The sequence below is a fragment of the Pieris rapae genome, chromosome 5, assembly GCF_905147795.1.
Source record: "Pieris rapae chromosome 5, ilPieRapa1.1, whole genome shotgun sequence".
NCBI classification, from domain to species: Eukaryota; Metazoa; Arthropoda; class Insecta; order Lepidoptera; family Pieridae; genus Pieris; species Pieris rapae.
Window position 1 is genome coordinate 10,273,795 of NC_059513.1, and position 20,504 is coordinate 10,294,298.

General features: G+C 34.2%; 1 protein-coding gene across 2 annotated transcripts; it reads right to left on the reverse strand.

Annotated features, from left to right (window-relative positions):
- Nucleotides 1–4,849: 4,849 nt before the first annotated feature.
- Nucleotides 4,850–20,459, reverse strand: LOC111003519 (importin-11). Of its 2 annotated transcripts, none has more exons than XM_022274061.2 (17): nucleotides 20,195–20,459; nucleotides 19,683–19,828; nucleotides 18,903–19,123; nucleotides 18,061–18,220; nucleotides 17,422–17,668; nucleotides 15,833–16,111; nucleotides 14,811–14,992; nucleotides 14,231–14,416; nucleotides 13,448–13,547; nucleotides 12,534–12,742; nucleotides 11,271–11,468; nucleotides 10,072–10,264; nucleotides 8,989–9,241; nucleotides 8,409–8,635; nucleotides 7,740–7,869; nucleotides 7,027–7,216; nucleotides 4,850–6,267 (listed from the first exon to the last, which is right to left on the reverse strand). In XM_022274061.2, exons 2-17 carry the CDS (start codon nucleotides 19,815–19,817, stop codon nucleotides 6,163–6,165), a joined length of 3,015 nt encoding a protein of 1,004 aa, XP_022129753.2. In that variant the 5' UTR covers nucleotides 19,818–19,828; nucleotides 20,195–20,459; the 3' UTR covers nucleotides 4,850–6,162. The 2 variants fall into 2 exon arrangements, with proteins under 2 accessions (XP_022129753.2, XP_022129752.2); XM_022274060.2 differs by having other exon boundaries at nucleotides 15,827–16,111.
- Nucleotides 20,460–20,504: the final 45 nt, after the last annotated feature.

Genomic DNA, 20,504 nt, shown 5'->3' on the forward strand with positions numbered 1-20,504 from the left:
GACTGTAAGTAGTGTTATTGGACACTTCCTTATGTAAAATCCATATTAGTTAACTAGGTTACACTTAGGCGATATCAACTCCGGGGAAATAAATACAGATGTGGCCATGCGTCGGGTTGTCTCCCTCCCTGAAATATGACGAGGGGCCGATAGCTGGCCATGCGTCATACTCGTGAACGGGTGCTAATTGTGGTGACTGGTCGTACTTGAATTCGTGCATGCAGTGATATTAGTTGTTTCTACAACGTATTTGCGAGTTGTTCCCACGAGAATGTAAGTGCGTGCTCCTATTTCACCATGCGTCCTGCTGCTAGAGGACAAATCTTTGTTTTTGATTTATTTTATTATTCTTTATTACTCAATATGTCGAAACATTGTGTAATAGTTGCTGCTCCATACAAACGTTGTGTAAAAGAAAAATACTGGCAATTAAAAAGCGTGACGGAGAGTTTATTGCCAGCCATTTTAGAACTGGCAGTAAATGTAAAATTAGAAGCATACAATGTATATTTCTTTTTTTGACGTTCATAAGTGTGCATTATGTTACCTACATGAATAAATGATTTTGAATTTGTGGACTCAACCCACTAGGGAATGCCACGATTGGAAATTTTTAGAAGATTACTTTGTCAAAGCATATGCTGTAAAAAATAAAAAACCGTTTGCCAGTAGATAAGTATAGACAAGGACTGAATATTTTATTAAGGCATTTACTTTATATTTAGCATGTAAGCTTCTAAAGGCTTTTTATTTACATTTTTATGGAGGTTATTAATTTTCTAGTTGGTTTAAATAAAACGTTCACTATCCATATTTCTTTAATGAAATAGTAACATTAACGCTCGTTTAGTTAAAACTAAAGTAGGGGTTATTTTAAACAAGCCGCAGGGTATCAAAAGCAAAGTTATGTTTGAGTTCATTAACTAATTCTTGAGACAGGCGGTTATCCGTTGGCTACAAGAAATAAAACTAATGGCGTAGCAACACGAGTACTGATACTGATTGGTACAAGAGGAAAGGAATAGCGATGTATACACTTAACAGGCAGGTTTTTGACGTCAATACTGTGATAATATAGGGCTCGTTTATATACTGTTTCGCTTAATAGAGTCGCTAAGTACTTGTTCACATTGGAAAGCGCCGACAATCCGAAAACCGAATTTATATCTAAAGTGGAAGATGTTAAAAATTAGAATTGGTGTGCACTAAATTAATAAAGAAAGAGAAGAAAATGGTGAATTTCATACTTTAAATAATAATTTGAGAGAATGTCCTTCGAGAATTTTCGGATTTACCAGGATGACTTTCAACTGTTTTGATTACATATTGGATTCAATAAGGAGTTAGGTTTCAGAAGAAGGCACATTTTTTTTCCATTTCTAGCGTTCATACTGGTTCATACTGGTTGAACTTACCTGACGTGTGAACCGTGCGCTCCACCGCTAGTTCGACTTGAACACACACAACAATGATTACCGCGAGCGGCAAGCGCGCCAGTCGCTAGTTTGTCCGCGACCTAGTTCGCACCTGGATTTGGTATGTGAACAGTATGATATTTCGCCATATGTTTGATATTTCGAGACCGCAACCGCCACCGCGCCCGCAAGTCAACGTGAATGAGTACTAAATATAATCGCATCGGTTTAACGATCTACAACATTTGGAATGGCTTGTCGTAAGAGTCGTAACTAAACATCGTCTTCTTTTCAATGTCGTTATCAATTGTACAATGTCTATATCGCTAAATCGTAAAAGTAATTTTATTTGTTAATTGCTATGTGTTTATAATTACATTTGTACATATAAAACATTGGTTTTATCACAGGAAATCGCTTATCGCTTTCAACTTGCTGACTTTATAATTTATAGTTGGGCGGTAGGATAGGGACACGCAATTAGCCGCCTTAACGAACGCTCTAAATAAATATCACTTCTTGATTAATATCACGCCTTGATAAATATGTTGTTATTAATCACGGCACATTTCGTGGTCAGTTTGGGACTTCGGGTTTTGGACAAATAATTGAGTGCTGTTAAAAAAGGCCTAAATATTGTTTTTGTTTGGCAATACCCAACCGTACTCTTGTTTTTACATTAAAATTTATTCTGTAAATGGATTATGAGATTGGAAGATTACTTAAATTTTCGTAAAAAATCTTTTCCATTAGCTCCGAAATGTCAAATAGGTTATGGATTTTAACAAAGGAAATCATAGGTCACGCTAAGTCTAGAATCTTACCCCCTATTGATAATTTAAACACTTAATTTCTAAGAACCTAACTTTGTTCCTAAGCAGTGAAATTTTTACCCAATCTTTATAGTACTACAACGTTCGATTTGTACACAATGTTTATTGCGCATTAAAAATGTAAAAGCATTTTTGGTACTTTCTTTCTCTGTGCAATTAACTTTATCCTATAGATAGTTAATGCAAACATCGTAAGGATCCCAACCACATGTTACACAAAAATCGTTGTCAGACACCGAATGGATCCTACATATCATACACATTATCAAAAAACGGATACAATCCGAAGCTAAGAACCATACAGAGTAGTAGTGCCATCGGATTATTATTATTATTAAAAATAAAATTGAGCAACTCATGAAATTAAAAGAAAATTGTAAATGTATTGTTTTACTTTGTAAACCGTAACAAAATATTAATACCGAAATATGGATATTATGTAGGTGCACTACCGAGGTCATTGAGATTTTTCAAGAGATCGCAGTCTAATGGGAATGCATTAAAAAGCCTGCAGCCCCGTTGGAATACATCCAGTTTTCACGAAATACGAACTGATAACCTTCTTGAATAGAGTATAACTTACATATTTATAAGTTGCATGAAATACTGGCATATTTACTTTGAAATTCCTATTTATTTTATTATCTGTATGATCCAAATAAAGCTTAAGTTTTCTTACTTATGTATTTATAAATATTCTTACAGCTACTCATATCCGTATTATAAAAAAACATACAATATACAAAACCAAAATAGATACCATTGAAAAACTAAGTATAACTAGTCTGGCCGTAAGTTCTGTTACAAATGCATTTTCTCGAACTTTTTAAATATTTTGAATTTGGAACACATAATTATATTAAAACTTCTTCAGATTTTGCGCCGTTTCACATATTTTGTGTGATCATTATGAAATTACAATATGGAAATGGGATGTTAAAGAAAATATGATTGTAGTGATCGTGCACAAAGCCGTCGGTCGTATTCCAGACTTAAAAAGTTTCGTATCAGCCGTATATTTTAAATTGTACTATCAACGGATACAACAACACTTCGTCTGTGAAAGACCATAAAAGATGTTGTCTGTTTCAATCAATCAAATCAAATCAAAAAATCCTTTATTCATATAGGTAACATAATGTACACTTATGAACGTCAAAATATACTTTAAATGATTCTCATTTTACATTTACTGCCAGTTCTCAAATCAAGGGCGTAGAACCGAAGAGAAGAACTGGCAATAAACTCCGCCACTCTTTTTAATCGCATTTAAGTTTTTTTTAACACAATATTTGTAAGGAGCTGCAGCCATTACATCATGTTCCATATGACATCTTGAGTAATAAAGAATAATAAAATAAATAAAAAAAACAAAGATTTGTCCTCTATCAGCAGGAGGCATGGTGAAATAGGAGCACGCACTTACATACTCGTGAGAACAACACGCATATACGTAGTATAAACAACTAATATCACCGCATACACGAATTCAAAGTTCATGTTAAAGCCAGAACTCGTCGAAACCTCGTCAGGAAGCGAAAAATCTTATCGCGAAATATGAAGACTAGGACTCTGTTTCGTATTCTAAAACAAGACCTGAAGCTCATCGATTGCCGATATACAGGACATGCCCCAAATCAATATTTACAATTAAAAAGAGTGGACCGACCAAACCGCCTTCTGTCACGATATGCAGATGAGAAGCACAGAAAATCCTTTTTATCGATGAACGAAATTTCACGATTGAAGAACACTACAATAAGCAAACTAAAGGCAAAATGATTAAGATGGAAGATATCTTTATCTTCATAAATTGTATTGTAGTTGCTTTTCATTTCTAATACTTCGTTCGTTCTCCATATTTATATGCCCTAGTGTGATTAAAAGTAGTGTAGAAAATCACGAGACAATTGCTTGTTATATTATCAGGTTTCGAGTTTTCATAACTTAACAATTATAAATGAATATAAACAGTGTTTTGCTCGGTGAAACAAAAGTTAATCACTCAAAAGAGATTATATATATATATATATATATATATATAATAATACTCATAATAATAATACTCGCGTAGACAACCGAGTTACAATAACGTAGGTCATCAACAGATTTAGTATGACTGTATGAATTTTAAATAATTTTCCAATGACCAACTGAAACAACTGTTTTTTTTTAACAACAGGGAGCAAACGGGCAGGGCTCATCTGTTCCGTAATATGCCGCCCATGCCAAAAAGCTGGCAAGTGCGTTTTTTTCGACTCCTAATTGGTACGCTCTTTTCTTGGACTCCCAACTAATTGTTTCAAAAATACTTCAGATTTTATGCGCACCAGTACACTAGGTTCCTTGGTAGTGGTGAGCGGCAAGAACTGCCTTAAAAAAATCTCATTTCTGGAATGACAGACGTATTTTGTAATCTGCCTCGATGTTCGATGATGAAATTCAGCTGCAGGTTTTAGGCCTTCTACTCCTCTAAACCTTTTCCATGGTAAATGATGTAGAAGATGCAGAGACCCCACGCTAACGGATCAAAATCTACTCTCGTTGGTACAATTCCTTACGTTTTGGTAGATTTTTTCGTATTCAAATAAAACAGTAACATTCCTTAAAATAGATTTATTAGCAGAAATAATACAATCGTTGCAGAATGTTATTTCATCACTTATATCAAATAAACGTACTTCTACTATATTCACCAAGTTCAATTTAATCCTTAGCGATATTAATATAAACAAAATGTACAATTTGTTAATATAAAATTTAATAACATATTTATTACATCTATAATGGCAAAATAGTATACAACCACCAAGGTTCTATTAGAGCAAGACTATGCCGTATGTGACGCGAAATTGGAAGCATTGTAGACATCTTTATTTGTTGATTTTTTTCTGACAGTTCCAACTGTCAAACCGAATTCAATTGTCAATCTGTCAAACATGACGTTGGCTTTTGAAAGACATAAGTCATGTCATCATAAGAATTATATGCTTATTTATATATTGACAATCATCGTACTAAAATATATATTATACTAACAAACACATATGTGCCTCCTACACAAAAAAAACGTGCAAAATATATACTATGTATATATATAAATATATATCTTTAATTTTATAGATATTGACATGTACAAATATATCTTAAAGCTATGTCATAGGAAATAGTATATCACAATTAGTGTGTGCACTTCAAGCCTAGTAACTTAACTTGCCAACTATATTAAGGAAAATGTATTGAAATTAAATTGGCTATTAAGGTGATATTATATCGCTGTTTTTCTACTTAAAAAAGGGTTTTCAACTAGCTTTAAAGCTAGAAATAAAAAATATTGTCAATAGTCAAAAATGTATAATTCTATATGTCGCAAAAACGGGCTCAAGCTGACAATTTTTTAACAACTAGAAAATCTGAGTTACATTACCCAAAGGAAAATGTCTTAATTCAATACAAGTAAAAAAAAATTAACAACTGATGCCGTGACCAATGGTGGGGATATACAATATGTAAAATATATTTAAGTCAAAATAACTCGGCCAAAAATAATTCTGAAGTTATCAAAAATTTGCTTTAGCACTGTGTTTTCTTGTATTCTATTTACGGATCATTTTAACGTGACAACGTCTAATAAATCGTCCCGTAACGCCCACTGTCCCGTTACGCTCATTGTCCCGTTAAGCTCGTTGTACGCTTACGTCGCATCTATTTCTCCCACTCGACTTACAATTATTTTATCAATGTTGTATGACGTTGTCACGTTAAACTATCGTCCGTGCAGTACTTTACAGACGACCATCTTTTAGTACGCAATTGTAACGTATATATACGAATGTATGTTGGCAATGAAACGTAAAATGTCGTCCGTTAGTAGATTATAAGGAACAGAAAGTTATTAGTTAGTTATTAGTAGTTTATATTGGTATATACTCTCGAAGCTGTTTCAGTATGTCCTTGTGCGTAGATTGCAGAAGACGGTCATATGCTTCAGGACCAACTTGGTTTTTCAATGTTTGTAGCTGTGCAAAATAAACAAATGTTAATATTTTTTTCTGCTAAAACAGCGTTTAGTTATTTTTAATATTCTTCTACAGATATATTACTAGGACTTCATAAATATGAGTAGTAATGTATTTTTACGGCGTCTGAGAATACATACATGTGTGTATGTATCGCAAGCGAGGCAAGCCGTAAATGAAACAGGAGATTACCTTGAGCACTATTTAGTTATAGCCTTATCAGAAATACAAAATATATATATATATAATGCCTAAGGGCAAAGGCCTCCCCCATTGTCTTCTATTTTTCTTTATTGTACACTGATGAGCACTGTTAAAACGACTCAATTGTGATGCTGATTTAACCTATGTAGTATGTAATCCTATAAAAAGTTGTTAATTGGCTCGCAATAAAAACCTATGACAGGACAGGCGTCATATAGAATCATCGCGAATCATCATTGAGATTGTTAAGCCCGAGTTTAAACTCGTTAAAATAATTGTAAATAGTGGCACGAGATCAGCTTTGTTGTTGAGTAAGCCCAAAACGAAATTTATAATAAATCATTAACCAAAAATTTTCTCGCTTTAGGTTCATTTTCACGTGTAACAAGAGTTTTATATTTGCCGCCAATTCACAAAAACAAATGAAAAAAATATAATACGATAGGTTACCAAAGAGTTCTTAAACTGAAATTCAAAAAAAAATACATTTGCTATGTTTCTTTCTGGCCAGTTCTAAACTTTTTCAGTGTTACCAACATATAACTAGTGTAGTACCTGATGGTGTATCACTGCGCGTAAGTCCAGCGCATGCGCGGGATGGGCGGCTGCTAGCCTGCGCCTCCGTGTCTCATGTGGCGTGCGCACACTGCTCACTGCCGCCTCCTCCCCTCCTTCCCACCTTGCCGCACCCCCGCGCCCTTCTAGGGGAGACGCAGGCCTCGAACCAGGCGGTGCGAGAAGACCACTGAAATTGTATCTTTTTGATTATTTGTAATAAATTAATGTATTAAAGGTATAAATTATGATTGCGACGAATTGTTGTAAATGATTTTATAAGTGCATCGTGCAACGTTAAAATTGTATTTTTATTTTTTTACAGTAAACATTTAACAAAGAGTTTCGTAAGATTAACATCATTATTATGATATTATACAATATTAATTATTCTTTATCCATCATAAAGGCACTAAATCTTTTAAAAATATTTAAATACATTAATTCGCAACTGTTTAAGAGACGTGTAATACAAAACATTGTTTTAATGTTGTTTTTATTTTATTTATTTATTTCGTAATTCTATAGCTAAATTATATATAATTACAAACAAATACACTGAAAATATAGCCAAAGAAGGAATACATCACACATTTTGTGTTTTTTTTTTTCATTTTGTACTTTGGTACAGCCCTTAATTGTTTGTACTTTTAATTTATTTATAATAAAAAAAAACGAAATAAGTTACTTTAAACAGCAAGAGTAAGACTTACTCGACATAAGTGCCGCCATCTTCCATTTTCATAACATCATTTAAGACTTCGGCTAAATTGAGAAGAATTGCAGGAAATAGTTGCAATACTGTGGAGTTCTGTGTTGTCAATAAGGCCGCTAATCCTAAACCTATAAATTATTAAAGTTATACTTTACCCAAATACTTCACTAATAAATGGACTAAAAAGAGAAACCGCGCAGAAGAATTTATAACTTTAAGAACAGGAGGCAAACGGGCAGGAGACTGATCTGATGCTAAGTGATACGACCGCCCATGGACACTCACACTGCCAGCAAGTGCGTCGCCGGACTTTCCAGAATTGGTACGCTCTTATACCGAAGGCTCCTAATTCGAATTACTTCGGTCACAATTCAGTGGTTCCAGAAATGCACAAACAAACACAACATAGAATACAACTTGTGTATACAAAGTGTACGTAAAATTAATCGTCAAGAAACGTATACGAACACGTGACGAAACGAACGCACAAACCCAATCAAAGCACACACCGTTATAGATCTAAGATATAAATATCTTCAGTTCTTCTTCCCTGTACAAGCATGTTTTATATGCGCATATCAATCATTGGTACACAGCGATTGATTCCTTGGCCAAACCTCAAAAAAGTTTCACTCTTACGACATATCATTACTATCCTAATACTCACCAACGACTTTCCATCTCTCGACTTGCATGATGCAGTTCATTTTTTCAGTCCAAATATTGAGTAATTTATTCAACACTTTAACAGGATCCGAGTCGTATTCCGGAAGACTTTTAGCGGCTTCTTGCACTGCTTTGTAGAAGAGATCTGTCGACAGCAGTATCACGCGGGACAGAAGGCACAGTTCGACGGAAAACACCATTTGAAGATCGTCGTTCTTTATTAAATAGCTAGAAAATATTACAAATTGATTGCTTTACGTTGTAACAATAAAATTGTTTAGAAAAAAAATTTTTTTTTTATAGAACAGGGGGCAAACAGGCAGGAGGCTCACCTGATGTTAAGTGATACCGCTGCCAATGGACACTCTCGATGAATTGGTACGCTGTTTTTTTGAAGGACCCTATGTCGAATTAGTTCGGAAATACTATATATATATATGTGTGTGTTTGTCAGGAAATGTTATGATCGAATGACTGTTAATTGTCGCTTGGGTTAGTCGTTATGATTTCTTCTACCACACCCACCACACCGCAATGTTTAACTTCTTAGTTTTTCTATCATTTGGTTTTAAAATACTCACTAAACAACTCTTTTCAAAATAGGCCAGATAACTTCCACGCCCAAATACGGATTCCTTTCCGGGTAAACCACACTGACGCATATCTCCGCCATTTTGAGCGCTGCGATCACGCCTTCCGTCCGCATATCGCTCAACATATCGTCCAATAACGCCATGCATTTCCCCCCTTCGCAAGAGAAAAATTCCTCGGGACATAGTAATGCATATGCTTGCATTATGTACACAACTATGCGGAGGTGTTCCGATGACGTTTCTAAAAATATTTATCAATAAGGTAACATCACAAATACAGATGTGAAAACAATTCAAGTTAAATTAAAACAAAAATAGGCCGAACGCGTAAACAGCAATGTATACGTATAGGTCGTATACGTGACATAAAACAATTTCAGCAACGATTTTAATATGCCCGTAAGCACAAACTTATCTACTTTGAAGAAGTGAGTGATAAAAATTGATGCGGTTTCTGGGTCATGAGGAAGCTTTGAAAAATTTTAGTCTTCGCTATTTATAATACAAAAGGTATAATAATGTAATATAATATAACACTAAACGAATGCCTGCGTTGGCTTTACTCTCGGCGCGTAATTTCGACAATTTAGGTAATCGCCTTGCTTATAAATCTAAGAAAGCCTAAGCAGTTTTTGTTAAATACCCAAATTTAACAAAAACTGCTGAAAAACCAATATATTGTATTTGTTTTCATGAATGTTGAATGATGATGAATTAGGCCGGATTATTGACATTGTAGATAATATTACTTTAATTGCTAAAATATGATGTTACAATATTTGTTTGGTAGTTACTTTTTATAAAAAACAAAGGTATTTTTCTACATAATCTGGCAATCATACATATTATAAAAACGCAATAGCTTCTTTCCAATTAGACATTTTTCTGTCGCTGTTTTGTATTATCTATCCCAGCATTTAACGACAAATTTAGGTAAGAAAGAAATGTTTCTATATATGTTACACTTGTGTTTGTTTAGTAAGTTTTCTAATACATATTTAAAATAGTTCATCCCAAGTACCTATCGACCCACCGATCGCGAATGCGTTGCGGGCAAAATAAACATCGTACCTATTATAGGATAGAGATTCTTCGCTAACTCCAATAACTGGGGATCCGGATTTTCCGTGGCTTCCAATACAGCCAGCCACAACTCCAGTGCATCTTCCAACAAATAAACGTGTGCTGGCTCGTTAAGCCGCGTGGATTCGTTCACAACACATAGGATCCAGGGCCGAATACTATCTGCGCACTCTCCTACTGCCTAAAAGATATAAGAAGCAATTAAATTCAGTCAGGCAGGAGCGACATGGACGAGGGAAGCAAGAAGCATCTTTGAGGAGAACATTTGCGGAGGCCTATACAGAAAATAAATTTCGTTAATAACTGAGTAAGATTAAGTAATGAAACTAACAAGATTGTCAATAAAAGCTATATTTATTATTTAATTATTTAATGAAATCAGTAATGAGAACTCTTATAAAAGGAAGGAAAAATAAATTAAATTCTTTCTATTTTAAAAACTTAAAATAGAAAGAATATAAATGATATTGTTGTGCGCATGCGCAGCGTTATATTTGCGTACAGTACGTTTGCTGTGGACGTTCGGGAATCCTTGTCAACACCAATGAGAGTCCATGAAAACAGTAAGGATTTATAAGAACGTACAAACAGAAGACGAAACTGATTCATTGTCGTCGATATATGAGCTTTTTTTAGCAGTTTTTGCCGCGCCACTGAAGTTTTCCAAACCAATTCGACTAGGGGCTCTTTAAAAAAGGGCATTTTTTTCTTAAAAGGCCGGCAACGCACTCAGAAGCCCTCTGGTGTTGAAAGTGTTCATGAGCGGCGGTATCACTCAACATCAGATGAGCCTGCTGCCTATTCGGCCCCTGTTCTATAAACTAAATTATAGATAATATATATATATTATTGTGTTACAGATTAGCTAAACTTAATTTATGAAAGTAATAGAACTAATAGAAAACAAACAAAAAGTACTCATTTCTTTAAAATTAAACGTCCTCACACAAATATTTCACAACCAATACATACATTAGTCTAACATCCTTCGAGTTGAGAGTAGAGTTCTTGTTCGGGATTGATATTAAATGTTTGACAGTTTCAAAACCCATGAACATATTGTAATTTGTATTGGATTGTATTATCGTCCCGATATTTTGTCTAAGATTAATACGTAAATCAAAAACTCTGTTAAGCCATTCTGGAACAACGCCTATATGTTAAAATAACTTGTTAATCAACCTTACCTTTACCAGATGCACAACAGCAGCCAAAGCAGCCGCTTTAAGCATATGATGTGAGGCCGCGTGTTGCCATAATTGCGGCAAATACGAAAATAGCGCTACAACGCCCCGTTCGCGGCTGACCATCGCCCCGCAACGCTCCATTACGTACGATATTACGTGTAGGACGTGCATTTTTGTGTCGCACTCTTCGGACTCCACCTAAAATATGAATGAATGAAAAATATTACAATGAAAATATATTTTAATACACGCACAAATTAACGTGACACATGCGTGGAATGTGCTTCCCCTCCCACCACACCCCACCGCCTACCGCTCTCGCCCTTGACGCAGTACGATCAGTAAATTAAATACTACCGTACGTAACGTAATTAAGTTTACGTTTCGTTTTTATTAACCTATGGATATGTAACTGTATGTAACTGTTACCAAAAAAAACCTACAATTAACCCCTTATTGACAAACGTTGATATTATAAAATATAAACAATAGATACCTACTATCGCGAGTGTCAATGGGTCTTAAAGATTAATTGAAATTTTCATGAAGTCAGTACATATTGATAGTGATTGCACTATGACGTCATTACAGCTAGGTGCCTAGTTAATTTCCGTGTGTAGTAAATTTAAATTAATATAATCAATAATATGTTACTTGTATACGCATACGCATCGTATTGTCTTAAAACAAATTGGGCGTTACTTTATTTTTTAAACAGTACGAAAAATTGAAGGTGCAGCCGGGGTTCGAACGCACAACTTGGGGGTTCCGTTACATGACTAGCTGATAAGTTTCAATAAAATCATAGTAAAACAAAGTCGCTTTCTCTGTCCCTATGTCCCTTTGTATGCTTAAATCTTTGAAACTACGCAACAGATTTTGATGCAGTTTTTTTTAATAGATACAGTGATTCAAGAGGAAGGTTTATATGTATAATAACATCCATTAAATAGTGGAGAAGTACTGTTATTTTTGAGGTTTCTAATGTGATGTCGTAAATAATTTCATTTTTTCCGCTTACATTGCAAACGCAGGCTGAACCCTACGAGTTTTATCAAAATAATGTACTAAGTATTGTACACATTGAAAAGGTCTACAGAAAGGTCCATCATGGTATATGTCTATCTCTTATGGATAACCCACATTTTTATATACAACGTTCACAGATTTTCTGTAGTGTATTTAGTACAGCATTGCACCCGTGCGAAGCCGAGGCGGGTCGCTAATATTAAATAAAAATAAAAAGTTAAAAAAGAAAAGTACCAGGAGATCATAAAGCGCAGCCAGTGCATGAGGAGCGTATGGCGCGAACTGTTCCACTTGGAAGTTGAAATCATCAATCGTACTCCGCAGGGCCTCCGCGGCAGCTAGCTTAACCGCCGGGTCTTCGTCTGACCGGGTGAGGGGTTCCAGTAGCGCTTCGTACATGGCTGGTCGCAAAGACTGCGATGCGCGTACGCCGCACCATTGACCTGAAATGTTCGTTAATTATATCAAAAATATTATTTGTAACTATAAGTTTAAGGTTTTCACAATGCAAAATGATATATACGCTTTTTTTTAATGTGCTTATATGAAATTTGAAACACTAATATCAAAAGATAAACCGTCTATACATAAATAATATACAAGGTACAGTGCATAATTGAAAAAAAAATTGTCGTTATTAAGAATGTATGATACGCTATGTGGAGTGGGTCATTGCATGGGAGACAAACTATACCAACAAAAGCCGAGTGATTTCTACGCTTTAGCGAGCTTGTCGTTTTGTCTACATGGAATTTACACGGTATGTATGTATATAATCTGTATATCAATAAAACAATCAACAAGGCAAACGTTGTTTTGCCACGTATATTATTTCTAAGAAATATTTTTTAGTTCAATAAAAATGACTATCTTATGACTATAATAAAAATATGGATTGATCGTAGAGGATGAAAATTAATTATATTTTTGTAAGCTAATAAAAAAAAAGTCAAAACATTCGTCTAAAAATTAAAATAATAAATTCAGGATTGAATCACCCTTAACATTTAGGGGGATGAAAAATACATGTTGACCGATTTGCAGACCTAACCAATATACACACAAAATCCGTCAATCCGTTTCGGAGGAGTTTAATTACAAAAACGTGACACGAGAATAATAATTATAATATATTTAATTTTACTTACCGATCAATTGACACACTCTTCTTCTTATTATCCTATAATTATTATCTTGAATTTTCAGTTCCCGGCTAAGAACATTCGTGAACCATTCGTCAAAGTCAACCTATAGCAACCACAGAAAACAATTATTACACTATACGTTTCTGTACCCGTAGCAAGAATAGGACGTAATTTTTGAAGTGAAACTTCTTTACGCACGCTTGACTAGGGGAGTAAGCTGGCGAACGCGTGACGTAAGCGTTACGAACAGTGTGATCAGGCAAGACGAACGGAAGTTGAGTGGGGGATATAATGAAGAAACAGCAGTCCGCGCGCACATTTATTTTCTCTCTTCCTCTATATATATACATACAGATGGAGCGAAAGAAGGTCATAAGCACACTCGTTTTTTTTTCTCTATGAAGTTTGACATATTTGACTGCGATCAAGACGAGATTGCGTCTGAGGTACGAATAAGATGTTTTATTATAGAACAGGGGGCAAACGGGCAAGAGGCTCACCTAATCATAAGGCTTAAGCGATACCCAGAAGGCTCGGGAGTGCGTTAACGGCCTTTTAAAAATTCGTAATGAATATAGATCGTAGTGAACCACTGCTGAGTGTATTTTTGTGAATTGAATGAACTTATGTTTAAGCTATAAAAAAATAAAAGATATTTATTACATCAAATATATGACGAAACCATACAAAACTTTGTACCAGTAAATATGCAATATTAATCATCTGTTTATTGAGAAGTTTTAAAATACTTAATTGTATTAATAAGCACTTTATTATTTTACTTACATCGTCATACAAATCGAAAGCCGCAAGGCCAACAGCATTGTATATGGCATCTTTCTTTAATATGTTGGGTAAGTCTTCTGGGGAGACAGCGGTTTCCTGTGATGACGCCAACAATCTCACGAGTTCTGGGGCGAGTATTGAACGATACTCATGGAATAGTTCCATGAATACTGCTTCAGTACATGGCTGAAAATTATTATTAGTAGTATGTAGGTATCTACTTTACTAATTTTGCATTTCAAAACCATTTTTTCCTATAATTGTATATTTTACATAATAATACAGATAACATTTGCTCGAAAGTTGAAGGAAAACATCGTGAGGAAACCGACATGTCTTAGACCCAACAAGTCGACGACGTGTGTCAGGCACTGGAGGCTGATCACCTACTTGCCAATTAGATTTTAAAATGATCATGAACCAGATTCAGAAATCTGAGGCCAAGACCTAAAAAGCTTGTAGCGTCAATGATTTATTTTATTGAACAATAATATTTTTTTATTGCAAGAATATGGTAAATAAATGTGTAAGGTATATATGACTTCTCATACACACAATAGCGCGCAAATTTTAAACTCACCCTCAAACTGTATTTCCAAGACTCTCCTGCCTCATCGGTGGCGAAGCTTTCAGGTTCCGCATCCCAAAGTGCCAGGTCATCAGAACTGAGTAGGAAGTAATGGGTAACCAGGTGTCTACACATATGACATATAGTGTTCTCATTCAGGACTTCCGTTTTTATTTGGTGGGCGTGAAGTGTTACTGAAAAATGTATTAATGTTTATTAACTTATAAAATTAATATCTATGAAATTGCCACAAATAATTTATAGAGTATACGTTTCTAACAAACTAACTTCGTGAGATTCACAAATAGCCAAGTTCATACAGTTAGAATAAAAAGTAATACAATTTACTACCAACATATAAACATACTACACGCACAAATCAAGTTGGCACTTGCGTGGAATGTGCTTCCCCTCCCACCACACCCCACCGCCTACCGCTCTCGCCCATGACGCGAAAGCACGATCAGTAAATTAAATACTGCGTTGTCATTTTACCAAACAGATACCAAAAAATAAATCTCCATTTAACCCCCCAATTGGTAAATGCTGATATTATAAATAATCAGTAGATAACGACTATCGCGAGTGTCGAGGGGCCTTAAAGATTACTTGAATTTTTTATGCTGTTAGTACATCACTATGAGTACATTACAGCGAGGTGCCAAGTTAACTTCTGCGTGTAGTATAAATAAATATATTCCACAAAAATATCATAATATATCATCACAAAGATTAAACATAGTAAAACTTAAGTTAGTTAGTTAGTTACTTTTAGTAAACAATTAGCCACCCAATGCGTGTCGTAACATCGGTGCGACATACCTGCACCTTTGTAAATAATATATATATATTATATATATTTTTTTTCATAACATAAAGAACCTAACCAAATATAAAATTACTATGTGAATGTAATTCGAATTCATCAAGTTTAGTAAACATTTCCTATGGATCACATTTCAATTGGGCGCGATAACTGCCTACACAATTCGACTTTAAGTTAAAACAAAAACACAACTAAAACTTACACTCACTTGAAGCCGTCGCTTGATCCCCCTTCGGGAGCTTAAACTCCAAACACTGAAGTATACCCTTAACAATATTCAAGCATTGTATTGTAAATCTCTCGTACGCGAGAGACATGCCCTGCTCAGTGAAGCAGTAGTAGAGGGCAAATTCCAACGAGGGGCGTATCAGTTGCACATAGGAGAACGGGTGGAAGGAAAGCACGCCCAGGGCGACTTTTGTCAGGTGTATTATAAACTTTTCGCACAATTCCAAGAGATAAATACCTCTTCCCTTCAAAAGTTTTCCTGTAAAAAGAATATGTGTTGAAAATAACAAATACATAGTCACTTGACGTTCAAGGGAGCGTTCAAGTATTACGTCACGCGATTTTTTATTTCTTGTGTAACGCACCGTAACGTTTTTCTGTACCCAATTGTAAAACGTTCCGTTACCACACAGTGTACTGATAAAGGATTGGATCTTATATTCAATACCTTGAATTTGATTATACTGAGTATGTAGGAATCTCGGGGGACCTAGATTGGGACCTACACAAAACCGAATCAGAGCATCCCACTATCCACACGGTCTTGTCTGCCCTACCCCTAGTGTATATAAATAATCGGAGACGGATTTTCTGTAGACCTTTTCAATGTGTACAATGCTTAGTACATTATTTTGATAAAACTCGTCGGGTTCAGCCTGCGTTTGCAATGTATCATGTGTGCATTACATTAGGTAGAGGTAGAGGTTTCTAATGTGCATCACATTAGAAACCTCAAAAATAACAATACTTCTCCACTATTTAATGGATGTTATTATACATATAAACCTTCCTCTTGAATCACTCTATCTATTAAAAAAACCTCATCAAAATCCGTTGCGTAGTTTCAAAGATTTAAGCATACAAAGGGACATAGGGCCACAGAAAGCGACTTTTTTTATACTATGTAGTGGTAACTGTTATTTCAATACTTCTTCAAAGCATCATCCTTCAAGCAAATCCGATGATTTGAAGAGGTATTGAATTATAAATTTTTCCCCTCATTAAACCTAAAAGTTGCCATTTATATTGTGTTAAGTGTCGGAAAGTCGAAAATAATATTAACAATAACGCATAATCCAATCCCCGCCCCGCATCGTAACTCTTTAGCCAAACAAATTTGTTACGTAAATGTACTTGAACGCTCCCCAAGCAGTCATTTCACAATTAGCCTTAATAAAAAATAATGTGTTACATCGTCATCTGTTTGAACCATCACATCAAATTAATCACACAGCAAAGCGTTTAAAGCAGCATATTTTAGACTTTTCAAAAAAAAGAAAAGTCTAATATGAACAGTCTTTCAAACAAACAAACAAACAAAAATCATTTATTCATATAGGTAACATAATGTAAACTTGTGAACGTCAAAAAAAGAAATATTCATTAAATGATTCTAATTTTACATTTACTGCCAGTTCTCAAACTTTTGATTTCTTGTGTAACGCTTTAAACCTAAACCTTACCTAATACAAAAAGAAAAAAACATTATCCATAATTGCCCTTATATACCAAGAATGATAGTTATAGAACAGAGACAATAGAATTATTGTTTTCAATGCATATACTTACTACACTCTAAACTGGTCTTAGCTCTATCGAAAACAACATTTAAAAAGGCAATAGCATCTTGGCTGTCATGTGCTTTTTTAAATCCAAACACAGTAAGTTTTCTTAGCACTCGCAAACATAATAATGCCTTCTCTAAATGTTCTGTTATCACCTCTGTGGCCGCCCCTTCTTGTATGTGCCGAAGAAATATTTCTGTATTCTCATGCCATAGATTTAATATAAAACCATAGACTGTGCTTGTTAGCTCCTGAAATTAAAAAATAATTATATGTATGATGTAACCAAAAATGTATAATAATATAGGTAAACATAGTTTGAATTGAAAATTAATAGAAAAAAATTATATATATTATTATATAATATGTCCCTTACATTGAGTGCAAGCAAGGATGCAATCGTGGCCTGATTTCTTATACTTATATATCTAATACATTATATATATTATTCTTATTGTTTAATTGATGTATTTATATATATTACCTACAGTTAAAATAATGGTAATTCTGGTTTATTTTTTCAATGTATTTTTCATAATGCACGACCAAGCAAGAACCATACCAAACAGAACTTTACATATTAATTGTACATTTTAATAATAGTTTACATTCTAATTCTACTCAATTCAAAGCAAACACATACCTGAAATTTCTTCTTACTAACAAGGAGTCGCTTAGAAGCCAGGGCCTTAACAACATGATGGAATATCAACAGTGACCTGTGTTGTACTAAGGATTGTGGTGCTTTAAGTGCCCCAATCAAATCCGGTATTAAATTTGGCCAATTTTCTGGGCAGTCAAACCTTAAAGAATATGTATGTTACATTATCATATTTATTATACACTGAAAGATTCAGAAATGTTTAAGTCGGAAAAGTAAAGTTTAATTTTTAATAATTAAGAAAAGTTCTAATAGAAAAAAGTTTCAAGGCTGAAAGAAATTATTGGCACAATTCTTTCCTGTATCATTTATTGTTTGTAAAAACAAAGTGGTACAGTTAACTTTCAAGAGTGTTGAGTAACCTACTTTTCACAATAGGTTACATTTTTTTTTTAAATTTTTGATGCTTAGAAAGTTAGAAATGTTTCATTCAACGTTAGACAATATCTTATATTAGTTCTAGATAAGACCTGGTTTGAAAGCGCATGTTTCCAGGCCATAAAAAAATATATGATATCTACAAACTTCCTTAAAACTGCCATAAGCTTTCCAGATAGGTAAATTACTCAACATCTGTCAGTGACAAAGTAGCTTACATAATATCTTAAACATGGGCAGTATAGGCAAACACTTTAAAAAAATTTGATGATTTATTTAGAAAGATTTCCTTTTTTTAAATTGAATTTAATTAAGAACTTCACCTGGATATTGCTTTAGTTTGTTTGCCTATAATTTTAGTAATAGGCCCCCCTAATATTTAAACTTATATAAATTGCAATGTTACATGCAAAGCCAAGAATCAAACACAAGAAAGTATCAAATACCTTGCAATTTTGGCAATAAGCACTGCTTCTTGAGTTGCTATTTGGGCTACAGGCTCATTTAAAACATTGGTGTTAAGTAGCCCCTGTCGTAACTTTATCTTTTCTTCATCTGATATAGCATGTGGTGCATTGCGACGCCAATATCTGTCTACGCCATTTTTAAAACACATAACAGCTAACCAACGAACATGTACATCTACTGAATGGTTTGATAGCACATTCTGAAAGGAATTAAGATCATTTAGCATTCTTTCACAGGAGAAACCTTGTTTATTTGTTATGTTATACATATTAATTTAACATTTCCCTACATGTATTTACACAGGATAGAGATTTCTACACATAAGAATTTAGATAAGATTAAAAAATACTATTAGGCTCAACTTTACACTGGACATCATCATAAGCAAATGTTTATATAGAATAACCTTTAGATGAGAGATCCTTAATAAGTAGGAATGGTATATATGTATAGTATGTAGGTATTTTTTTTTTCATATGAGCCCAAATTGTTAAGAAATATATAAGGCAACAGATGTAGAGGACAGTTCAGATAGTATGTTAATTGTATAATTTTCATACATAAAATATTCCATGAATATGTTACAAATGTGTAACATTCAGATTCAACCCTTAGCTCTTAGTATGAATACCATGTGCTAGAAAATATATTCAATTTTGAAATTACAGTAGTCACAGCTGCAGTCATACTGGGTTAACTCTTAAGCTACTATACATGCACAGTTCATATATTACCCTTTTGTTTCATAATATACAAACCAGAAGAACTGAATAGAAGCCAGGTTCAATCTCCCATTCCTCCAACTTCTTCTCAGCTGGTTTAAGGATATCTGTATTCTGGCTGGTAGCTCTATTGAGTGTATCCAAAACTAGCGCAAAGATGTCTGGTTCCATATTTATATCTCCTTCAAGAAGAAATGAGCTTTACTATAAACTACTGACCTTTTAATTACAGAATGTTGTTTCAATAGCAAATGTAATTGACTAGTAAATGAATGTATGATGCATTTTATCCTTATTGCACAACAACATTCCAGAGAGAAACCTCTTAAGTGGTGATGAGGTTACGAATAAATTTTGTTTGCTAGAAATTACTAAACTTATTCTAGAAATAAGTTAGTAATATCAAATGATTTGCATACCGGCTGCAAAATTCGCAATAACAATGTTTATTGTTACATAATATACTCGAACTACAAATACTTATTTTAGTACGGCGCGGATACGCAAAACAAACTACATTTATTCATATATTTCAGAGCTCCACTTACTTATCAAGAACGAAAATCACAGGAATAAGCATAACCTAAAGTTATTATTACTGCGACTGACAGCAGTAACGATTTTTAATCCATCATAACCGTTAATAAAAAGAAATATAAAATTCGTCTGTACCCCAAATCACGTAAAATAAAATTACTATTTTACTTTAATTATTTAAATAGAAAAAATAAAATAACTTCTTAATGTAAAGTCCTAAATAATTTGGAAAACATCGTCGACGGAAAGCTGCGAAGTGCGAACCTGCAAAATTTTTCGCTTTCTTTGCGTCGAGTGTCAGCTGTCGACTTCCAATGTCTA

Coding starts and splice junctions, on each gene's coding strand:
- LOC111003519 (XM_022274060.2), bottom strand. CDS start 19,817: ATGGAACCAGACATCTTTGCGCTAGTTTTGGATACACTCAATAGAGCT. Junction 14,993..15,826: donor AGCGACGGCTTCAAGTGAGT/GTAAGTTTTAGT, acceptor TACATTTTTCAG/TAACACTTCACGCCCACCAA. Junction 7,870..8,408: donor CGAGAGATGGAAAGTCGTTG/GTGAGTATTAGG, acceptor AATAATTTATAG/GTTTAGGATTAGCGGCCTTA.